Here is a 10,921-nt window from a genome sequence, read left to right as displayed (position 1 = left end):
TTTTCAAATATGTGGTCTTTTAAATTAATTAAGTGATTGTATTGTGGTATTTTAAATGTGAGAATGTGCCATTTAATCAATTAGGAAGCTTAATGATTTTAAAATAAAAAATAAAAGGATTTTTTAGATAATTAATTCATAAATAAGTAGTTGTTGGGAGCTAGAGAAAACTTCCTACTAGAAGATTTTATCTAACTCACAATTGAAGGATTATTGGTAGTACTAGACATAAATCATTGCTAATAGGATTTTTGTTAGAAAACTTAGACAATTCAAATCATTTTTAATTGGATTAGATTTCCAACTAGCATCAATTAATTTTAATTTGTAAAGTCCAAATTTATCCATTCTCATTACAATGCAATTAAAAGAAATTTTTATTACTTATGCACCATTGTGGATTTCAAACTTGTTTATAGTGGCACTACTTTTTTGATCCCTCTTATTGCATATACTAATGTTGACTATACAAAAGATCTACATTATCAAAAGTCTCAAAATAAACATATTTTATTTTTAAATGGTAGGTCTATATGCCAAGGTTCTAAGAAGCAAGCTTGTCTCATTGATAGTACCACATATTCAAAATATATTGCTTATTACATGGCTACAAAAAAAATCTTTTAGTGAGAAAGCTTGCTTACTGGTCTCAAGTTTTTTCGAGAAAAAACTACAATACTACACTTTGATTTTCAAAGTGCTATGAGACTTATCTTTAATTCCAAATTCCAGTCTCAAACTAAATGTGTGCATATCAAATACCATATGATCAGCAAACAAATCAAAAATGGAGTTCTACAAACAAACGACACCTTTGCAAATATTTTTACAAAAGCATTAAGTCCAAAAAAGTTCAAGGAAATGCATGCCCTTCTAACCATACATCTTGCCTAAAATTGTACTTCTCCATTCAAGTGGGAGTATTACTACTACTTGTAACCTACATAAAAAAGTTATCATTTTAATGGGAGTATAGTAAATAGTGAATTAATACTTAAAAAAATAATTTCTCCTCTAGTTCTAATTGGAAACTTTGAAATAAAGTGATGGATTACACCCAATATTTGTGTGTAGAGTGCTGTGTAGTGAGTTGTATAACAAAAGTTCATTAATTTCTAATTTCTTTTGACATGGTTTATTATTTTCTAATTTCTTTGACATGGTTTATGATTGTGAAGAGCAATCTTGTATTTTACTGATTAGTAATCGAAGTTTTCATGTTTTTTATGAAAACATGAAAATATAAAAGACAAAAATCCAACATATATTATCAACACATTCAAACGCATAGTCTATGTACATCTAAGGCATCAAAGACAGCTCCCGGAAATGTTACACAACCGGGCATGTTCAACTCAACCATGTTAACAACAACCGCCCAGTCCCCAAAGCGTTGCACTATTCTCCACAGTCGGTAAAAAAATGCTCCATGACGCGACTTCCACATCCGGTTCAAAAAAACCCAAAATTTACGGCAGAATAATGTTCCAAGACAATGAAATGCTACCGACAAGCGAGCAGTGAAAATATCAACATATATTCTCCAACCTGTGTACAACTTTCCACTTGCGCCGATAAACCAGATGCACCCCATAAAATCGCTTCTTCAACAGTGCTGCCGAAGCCAGCACTCGGCGACTGTGCAACTCCATCACAGGGGCTCCCTCAATAGCATGGACCCGCAGGATTGCCTTCTTGGATACTTGCTCCGAAACAGTTGCCCGCCTTGCAACTGGCACACGTTGTCTCAGGCTGCGTGGAAAGTCAATAACGAACCAGGCGGTACCAGTGGGATGGGAGATGGGGATGACACATAAATCGACCAGCACGTCGGAGCCCTTCACCATTCGAGCTCAGCTTCCGCATCGGTGGGGTGGTGCAGGAGGGGTGGTTGCGGAGAGCGGACGCACAGTCCCCGACCGGCGAGTCCAGCCGGCAAGCACATCGACCTGCAGCCTAATTCTCAGCTCGTGGATCGGACTCCTCGGTGGTGAAAGGTGGGCAGGACGTTCACGACGACCACGGCTTCGGGCACCATGAATCTCGCCGGCGTCGCAGTGCTGATCCTGGCGTTCCTGGCGTTCCTGGCGGTGCGCGCGGAATGTGAGTCTCTGTCGACGTCTCTTTCTGCTTGAAGTCACGAGTGCTTGTGGGGCTGCATGTCACCGAATTTCGTCGCCGTTTTAGGAATCGTTTGTACATGTAGTGTTCGCTGACGGTGTTATGGAATGTTGTGTGCGTCCCGGGTGTTGCAGCCAATCCAGCAGTCCAATGCAGTACGTTCAACCCCAGGAGTGCCTCCTATTGCCCCGAGGGACGAGGCTCCACGTGCAGAGTGGTAATTAGCAAACAAAACCAGTACACCTACCCTGGCTGCGGAAGTTGCACCAAGACGGGTAACACGGTCACTTGCTCGACCATCGGCATCACGTTCCAGTTCACGGGGACCGATCAGGTCGAAATCTCGTACAACCCAAGGTTGATTACGAGGGTGAACCAGGCGGCCGTGAGGTACGAAGAGAACAAAGAGTGCCGAACTCAGTCACGGGCGCCCTGCTCGAATCCGCTCCGGCTCACGACACCCACAGTGCAAGGAAGACCCGGACCCGCAATTTGCGAGGTCCAAGTGTGTTACAACCGTAAGTTTCCACGCACTGGGCCTCCTCGTCGTTCTCCAACTTGAGAAGCCAATGCGCGGCCCCTGAGCTAGTTGTCCAGATGCAAGGTTTGGTGGTGCGTGTACGGTAGGGGTGGTTTCCCGTCCAGCGTCCAATGCGGTTTCGCGATGGGAGGGGTGACCATGTTATTGCTACTCTTGCAGGAATTTGACTTTATTATTCGGGTAAGACCAAAAAAATCACATTCTAATGCAGACCATTTATCTCGGTTATCCAATATATTGGGTAATGAACCCATTAACGATTCACTATCCGATGCAAAATTGTTTGTGATGGATGTAATTACTTTGGAGTATAGTGTAATAATTCAATACTTGACATTTCAAACCTTTCCACCCAATTTCAATGAAAAGCTTAAACAATGCTAAATATTAAAATGTGCACTTTATACAATGATTGGTCAAGCTTTATATAAACAAGGCAAGGATGGAGTTTTGCGATGCTGTATTTATCAGACTGAAGTGCGTATTATATTGGAAGGTTGCCACTTCGACAATTATGGTGGTTATTTTGTAGAAGACAATACGACTCGTAAAGCTTTACAAGCTGGTTAGTGGTGGCCAACACTGTTTGCAGATGCCCACCAATTTGTCTGTCATTGTGACCCATGTCAGAGAACATGTCAACCTATTGGAACTTTACCAATGCCATTGATACCAATTTTGGTTCAAACGCCTTTTAAAAAATGGGGAATTGATTTTGTAGGACTAATTGCACCAGCCTCGAGAAATGAACAAAAATAGTATATATTGATAGCAATGGATTACGCAACAAAATGGGCTGAGGCAGTAGCTACAAAAACCAATAGTGCAAGTATAGTAGCAACCTTTTTGTATGAAAATATTATTACATGGTTCGATTGTCCATGAGAATTGGTTAGTGATCAGGAAACTCATTTTATCAATAGAACAATCAAAGCACTCATGGCTAAATACAAGATAAAACATTGAAAAACTACACCATATCATCCTAGAACCAATGGACAAATAGAAAAGACTAATGGAATTTTATGTAAAATGTTAACAAAAAAAGTTTCAAGAGCGGGAACAGATTGGAATACTAAGTTGTTCGCAGCTTTATGGGCATACTGTACTATGTATAAAGTTACTACCAATGATACTCCTTTCCAATTGGTTTCTGGCCAAGCAGTTATATTACCTATTGAATTGGAAATCCAAAGTTTATGAATTGCTATAGATAATAGATTGGAAGATCAGGATTCATTATGGAACCATTAAGAAAAATTAGAAAAATTGGATGAAATTAGAGCCAATGCATTAATGATAATAGAAACTACCCAAAAACGAAGGAAGACTTATTGTGATAGTAAGCTTAGACCAAAGGCTTTTATGCCAAATGATTTGATACTTCTTTACGATAGTCGATTTAAAAAAAATTTTAAAAATTTCAAGTTCGATGGCATGGGCCATATCGAATTATTGACAGATTTCCAACTGGTTCAGTACAATTGGAAGATTTTATGGGTACTTAATTTACAACACAGACCAATGGTAATCAGCTTAAACTTTATTATACATAAACTCGAGATAGATTTTTTCTTACAAAAAGAGGAGTTGATCCAATTAATTGGACTATAATAAGAAGTAGGACGGGGGCTCTTGACAAGCAACATGTTTTCTTTTGTGGTTAAGAAGAAGATGACGAACATGATATCTGAGACAGTAAGGATGGCGACCGATTGGAATGAACGGCAAGAACGGCTACAAGTAGAGGTTGCGATGTAGCAGACTAAACTAGCTGCATTAGCGAAGGAGGCCAATAATTTAGTACGGACCAATACACCAATTTCAACGACAACATCTTTGGACTACCTTTGAAACCGACAGAAGAATGGCAGAAGATGTTGGAGGAGCGTGACAACCAAATTGGCCGAGGTGAGTTGTAAGTACGAGAATTGGTTTTGTTGAATGAAGATTTGAAGGCACGTTTGGATGGAGAACCATCGAACACCACGGCAGATGACGAAGATGAAGTAGAGGAGAAGGTCACCAATTCAAAGGGTGGTAAGCCAAAACCATTGATTGAAGAAGCCAACACTACTACATCTTTAAAAGTAGAGGCTAAATAATGTTTGTAAGGATACTACATAATTAGGAGTGGGGCTATGTAGAATAGATAAATAAATTTTCTGCTAACTTATTGGTTGGTTATTACTAACCTCGAAAATTAGATTAATAGTTAGGCAGTTTAATTGATAACAATAGGTTGTTGATAGAATAAATTGTTAAGAATTCAAAGGTTCATAACCTTTGGAATCCGCTGGCCATCGGATCATCTTTTTGGTAGGAGAAATAAGTTGAGGAAAGAAAGATCGAGAGCTAGACTTAGGATCGTAAGCCAAGAGTCAAACTGAGAGTCATAAGCCAAGAGTCAAATTGAGAATCATAAGCGGGGGTAAGCTTGGTGCTACCTCTTTGTTTTCTTTATTATTTGCTTATGAAGAATGGTGATTGAGAGAAGTATTGTTGAATTGATAATCATAGAATGGATTATGGGTTGAATTAAGATGGAAGTAGTAAGCTTCAATGTTTTATAGTTTGATACTTGATTTCAAATAGTCAGAATATAGTCAATTGTGACACTGACAAACCCAATTCATATAACCAGTCTTTCCCCATATTCGAATCCACCTCTATTAGTTCAATTGCTATGGTCTACTAAAGCTTGACCGCAATGAGAAGAATACTTATATAATTCTCAAGCATTATTGTATCAACTTGGACTAATTCATATTGAATAAGATCCTAATCCTACTAGGATAATTTTGTCTAAGACTCACAAAAACTCTAGTATTATTTCTTTTTACTTGACAATGCTCTCATCACTTGTAAAACCTTTTAAATCTTAAACAATATTTAAAAAATTAAATAAGGCTTATAACTATTAAATGTTATTTCTTGCTTATAGTTTAAAATTATTTTCTCAAAATATACTAAAAAATATAAAACCTATATAAAATTAGCTTAGAGCTGATTATAAAGTATTCTAAATGCATTGAAATTATATCTAATGATTATACTTTATATTCTTTACAACAACTTTTATAAGTTTGACAAAAATAATCTTCTATGTCTAATATCTTAAATTGGTATTACATGTTATCAAATACTTCTTTGATGATATAAGGTCTTTTTCTAAATAATATCAAATTTGATTGTATATTTTAAGTTTCTAACATCTAGGACCAATATCCATCTTGTTAAGTATTGAGTCCAACTTAGCCTCTTCAATCAACTCAATTGATTGGCTCGGCTTCATTGGGTTGAATCAGTGGTGTATTTACTTGTTCAAATAAGTTGTCTTGTCAACAACACAAATAGTATCTAGTTGTACCAATTTGATAGCTTTAGTGCCTTCATTAAGTAACAATTACAAATTCTTAAATAAGATATTTTGGTTCTTTTCACCTTAAATGGATCATTTGTAAATTATGTATTGATGATGCCTATAATATTCTTTGTGTGAATTTTGTTGAGTTGGTCCTTGTACTTGAATGAGACTTGGATTTAGCACCATTGGTTTGGCTTGTGCACAAGTAGTAGCCATGAGGTTTTACTAGGGTGCTAGTAGTGTAGGTGTGGTATTGGTAGCCGTCACATTTTCATCCACTCTAAATCACCGGGGAGTTAGTTAATCTTCTTCATGTTTTAAGTTTCACTTTCACAGAGTTCAGCAATTATTGTCCATTGACAGATATTTGTGACCTTCAAAATTTGTCATCAATTTCTTTTAAACAAGCTCAATATTCCGTGGCTCCCAAATCTAATGTGTGTGCTGGAGAGGTCAACTCTTGGGTGGTCGCCTCCTAATCTTGCCAGCCAACTCATTTTGATTTGCATCAGTCCCTAACTCAACAGCACAAGGTTAGTATGTGGTTAGTCACACACGTCCATGATTAGTACGTGAAACCACCATCACCTCTCATCCGTAACAAGGTGAAGCACGTGCATTGTCTGTTTCCCTCTGCAATACAGATCCACTCTATTTGTGTAAAAAACCACCAATAAAAAAGGAGGAGAAGAAGAAGAAGAAGGAGGAGGAGGAGGAGGACGTTACCACGCGGCTACTGTCGCCAGTGAAGTGGGAGGTATCCAGACTCGGCGAGAGCATCCCTGAACGTTCAAGACGACTAATGTAGGCGCACACGGCATGCAGCACATGGACGGACAGAGAGCTACATCGGCTGTCTTTCGCTCGCACAAACAAGGCAGTGAAATCCCCATGTTCCGTGTACCGACGATTTCCGCTAACCCGAACCAGCGGAGTGAGGCCCCCCCGATACGATGTAGATCGACTCATGACTCAACATTCGTCTGGACCTTGCTGAAACACCAAGATGTTGCGCTAAGATTGAACCTCGGGCCGCACCAAAGCAATACCTCGCAAACGGGCCCACTGGCAGTGCAGCTGGGAACATGGAAAGGCACCCGGAACAATGTTCGCTACAGATGCCGCCAAAAAGATCTGACCTCACTGTTGAATGAGACTCTTCATAATTATTCGGACCAGACCGAATGCTGCGTTGGCAACGTGGCCTGAAACACTTGCACGCATTGGAAATGGAGCACGCCGTCGCAGGCACCAGTGAGGCCGGAATTGGAGTTGGGGGTAGTCATGGGGTGGTGGGCCTGGACGGCATATAAATCCAGCAGCGCGTCCGGACTCTGAACCATCCGAGCTGGTCTTCTGCATGCGCACCAGGCGGGGTCGTTGTGGAGAGGTGACGGACAGCACCGGATCAGAGAGTGCATCCTGCTAATCCAAGTCCCACCTTGTGCGTCCGACTCCTGGGTGGACGTTTCGGGACGACAACGAGTTCTGGCACGATGAAAGTGGCCGGCGTCTTAGTGCTGGTTCTGGCGTGCTTGGTCCCGGCTTGGGTGCACGCGCAATGTGAGTCTTTGTTGAGGTTTCCTTTCGCACGCGATTATGTGCATTCGTGCTGCTCTGGCGACGATGGGGTTGCATATCGCCATCGTCAGTCGGTGTTCTCCATCCCTTTGAGCGCGTAGTGCAGGCTAACGATGGTGCTGATTGGTGTGTGTTCCGCACGTTGCAGACGATCCTGCGGTGAACTGCGCAGAGTTCGATGCCAAGCTAAACGGTGAGTGCCCCTTGAACGAAGGGAGCATGTGCAAGGTAAGTCCAAGTCCACAAAGCAGGGGGGGATACGTGACAGAAAATTGCGGGAATTGCCAGAAATCGTCTGGCTTGGTAAGGTGTACAAACGGTTTCACATTCAAGTTCACAAGACAGGATCAGGTCGAAGTGACGTACAGCGCTCAGCTGGTTACGAAGGTGTACCAGGCGGTCGTGAAGTTCGCACGGACGGCATGCCGCACTAAATCAAAGCCGGTCACGGCGAATCCGTTCCGACTCACAACCACACCCGCAAACAACATGACAACGAACAATGCGGACATAAGCTACGTCCAGGTGTGCTACAACCGTAAGTTTCTGCACCCAGGCCCCCCTCGTCATCCTCCAACGTGGATAGCCAAAGCCCGCCTCCGGCGCGTTGGTGCACTTGTTGGGTTTTTGCCAATGCCGGTGGTTAGAAGCAGCCGGTGGTAGTTTAGACGAAGCCGCTCGCCGGTGCAACGTTCGCTCATGATGCGTGGTGAGACGCATGCGTAGAAACGCTCAGCCGTGCGTGGTGTCATGGCACTGCAGGTTGGTGGGCCGGGTGCAGTCGGGGCACGCAGTGATCGTCCGGTTGCTAGGTTTGGTGGTGCGTGTAGGGTCGGGTGGTTTCTGGTCTCGAGGATTATTCGGTTTCGCGATGGGAGGGGTGACCTGGAGCTGGTTTGATGAGTGTTCCCTGATTCGTGTTGTCGTGGGCATGTGCATTTGCGGGGGCACCAGCCGTCGACTGTGGTTACAACAACTACATGTGCGGCGACCCCAAGATCTTGGGAGGCGACGGCGTGATGTTCTACTTCCACGGCTACAAGGACGCAGACTTCTGCCTCGTGTCCGACAGCGACCTGCACATCAACGCCCACTTCATCGGCATGCGGCCCGAGGGCCGCACCCGCGACTTCACGTGGGTGCAGGGTCTGGGCTTCGTGTATGGCCCGCACTCCCTCACCGTGGGCGTGAAGAAGGTGGCCAAGTGGGACGCCACCGTCGACCAGCTGGAGTTCACGTACAACGGAAGGGCGTTCGAGCTGGAGGGGTCCTCGTGGAGGTCTGACCCCGACGAGACGATGACGATCAACCGCGTGGGCTCGAGGAACGCCGTGGACGTGGTGGTGAAGGACAAGATGGGAGTGGTGCTGACGGCGCTGCCCATCGGGCACGAGGAGAACCGAGTGCATAAGTACGGCATCGGCGAGGACGACTGCTTCGCGCACTTCAACATGCAGTTCAGGTTCTTCAGCTTGTCCTCCAAAGTGAACGGCGTGCTGGGCCAGACCTACCAGCCCGGGTTTGTGAACCCCGTGAAGAGGGGCGTTGCCATGCCGATCATGGGCGGAGCCGACCGCTTCATCACGTCTTCCCTCTTGGCGACGGACTGCAAGGTGAGCCAGTACACGGCGACGGCCGTGGCACTCCGGGACAAGTCGACGCTGCCCAACCTGACTTCGTGCGGAAGCAGCGCCTCGGGCGCGCTGACGTGCCGCAGGTGATTGGGAATGCGGAGGACGCAGTAGGAGCTGCGCAGCGCCCGAGTGTGCGGTCGGCGCTCGGGAGGATGACTCCCGGTGGGCAGGCGGTTCCGACGAGTGGAGGACCGGGCGGTCCACGGTCCAGTCGGTGGCGTTGGGGCTTTAGTGCAGGATAGCGATAGTAGACTCGTTTGCGTCACGTGTTGGACGCGCAATTCGATGCTCCGATGGCGCATGAGCCTCGGGATGCTGATAAAACTCAGTCGATGTTTCTGGGAAGACATGCGGCTGTTGTGGTTTGTTTTGTTTTACAGAACACTACACCAAGAATGTCAGGAAAACAACCTGTCTTTCTTACATGTATAATCATAGATATATATATATATATATATATCAAGGAGAAGTTCTTATTTCTTTTTATGATCACACTTGTTACTATTCTCCCACTAAATTGTAACTTCTCCATTGATGTTACAACATGTCGTAATTCTCCCACTTTAATGGAAAAGTGAAGCATTAGCTTGATGTAGAGGCATAAAAGTACACAATGACTTATCAATGGGCTATTAACATATCAAAATTGCATATGAGAATAAAATGGCATCTTTCTAATATAAGCCTCAAAAAAAGTAATACTTGAAAAAAGACAAGAATATGTAAGATTTAAGGTATAAACTATTTTATCAAGAGTCTCTATCCAAAACACTAGATCAAGATAAGCATAATAAATCATACTTGTATTAGCTTCTGTAATTGTACAATTTTCTCTTTTTGAAATGTCATTTTGCTTTGGAATAAATGGAACTAATAATTCACGTTTTATGCCTTTGGTATATTAAAATTTATTAAAAAATTTATTAAAAAATTCTCTTCCATTTACTATTTGTATAGTATAAACCTTATAATCAATGTTACTAAATATGGTTTTTATAAACCTTTTGAAAACATATAAAAGCCTTTAATTTTTGAAAAATATAGAAAATAAATTGATATCACGTAGAATCATTTTGACATAAATTATAGTGTAATGATCTTCCATGAAATGGACACTTGTGAGACCACATATATTACTATAAAGAAGCATACCATATAAAGAAGCTTGAATAAAATTTTAATTTTTAGAAAATATTCTTTTGGGTAACTTGCCAAAAGTACATCTATAATATAATCTTAGGTGTTTAATAGATTTAAGTTGAATACCACTTACTAAATCATTTATAGATATCTTTATTATCATATTGTAATGCAAGTGGCTAAGACAAAGATGCCATATTTGAATGTTTTGTAGTTCTTCTAGGATAGAATATTACCATAAGAAGCTGCATAAGAGACACTTGCTAGTAAAAGAAGAACTAAACAATTTAAAATATAAGATCTTTGAAGCATTCTTTCCATCATTATAATAATATTATTTTGAATAAACTCATATATTAAATCCTTGCAAAAAGTAAATATTTTATCTTGTCTTGCTAATAGAGGTTTATAATTAATGAACCAATGAAGCTTGTCAATTGTATGGTCTATTGCACCACTATCAGCTATCCAAATTTTTGTTATTTCCTCTAGATGCTAATACATTATAAGCTTGAGTAATATCAAAATTGTAACTAA

At 41.8% G+C, this 10,921-nt stretch overlaps 3 protein-coding genes across 3 annotated transcripts; 2 read left to right on the top strand and 1 right to left on the bottom strand.

The window, feature by feature from the left end:
• Window positions 1–1,961: 1,961 nt before the first annotated feature.
• LOC112275746 (uncharacterized) lies at window positions 1,962–2,893 on the top strand. The gene is made up of 2 exons (XM_024506366.3): window positions 1,962–2,103; window positions 2,256–2,893. Exons 1-2 carry the CDS (start codon window positions 2,037–2,039, stop codon window positions 2,681–2,683), a joined length of 495 nt encoding a protein of 164 aa, XP_024362134.1. The 5' UTR covers window positions 1,962–2,036; the 3' UTR covers window positions 2,684–2,893.
• A 3,434-nt stretch (window positions 2,894–6,327) lies between these two features.
• LOC141044796 (uncharacterized) lies at window positions 6,328–7,071 on the bottom strand. The gene is made up of 2 exons (XM_073530426.1): window positions 6,756–7,071; window positions 6,328–6,544 (listed from the first exon to the last, which is right to left on the bottom strand). The coding sequence occupies exons 1-2, from the start codon at window positions 6,996–6,998 to the stop codon at window positions 6,419–6,421; spliced, it is 369 nt and encodes a 122-aa protein (XP_073386527.1). The 5' UTR covers window positions 6,999–7,071; the 3' UTR covers window positions 6,328–6,418.
• Window positions 7,072–7,270: 199 nt separating this feature from the next.
• On the top strand, window positions 7,271–9,736 carry LOC112275563 (uncharacterized). The gene is made up of 3 exons (XM_024506031.1): window positions 7,271–7,592; window positions 7,759–8,148; window positions 8,565–9,736. Exons 1-3 carry the CDS (start codon window positions 7,526–7,528, stop codon window positions 9,329–9,331), a joined length of 1,224 nt encoding a protein of 407 aa, XP_024361799.1. The 5' UTR covers window positions 7,271–7,525; the 3' UTR covers window positions 9,332–9,736.
• The last annotated feature ends 1,185 nt before the right edge of the window (window positions 9,737–10,921 follow it).

This window comes from Physcomitrium patens, chromosome 23, assembly GCF_059467195.1.
Source record: "Physcomitrium patens ecotype Gransden chromosome 23, ASM5946719v1, whole genome shotgun sequence".
Lineage (NCBI taxonomy): Eukaryota > Viridiplantae > Streptophyta > Bryopsida > Funariales > Funariaceae > Physcomitrium > Physcomitrium patens.
This window is presented reverse-complemented; position numbering and strand designations above follow the sequence as displayed.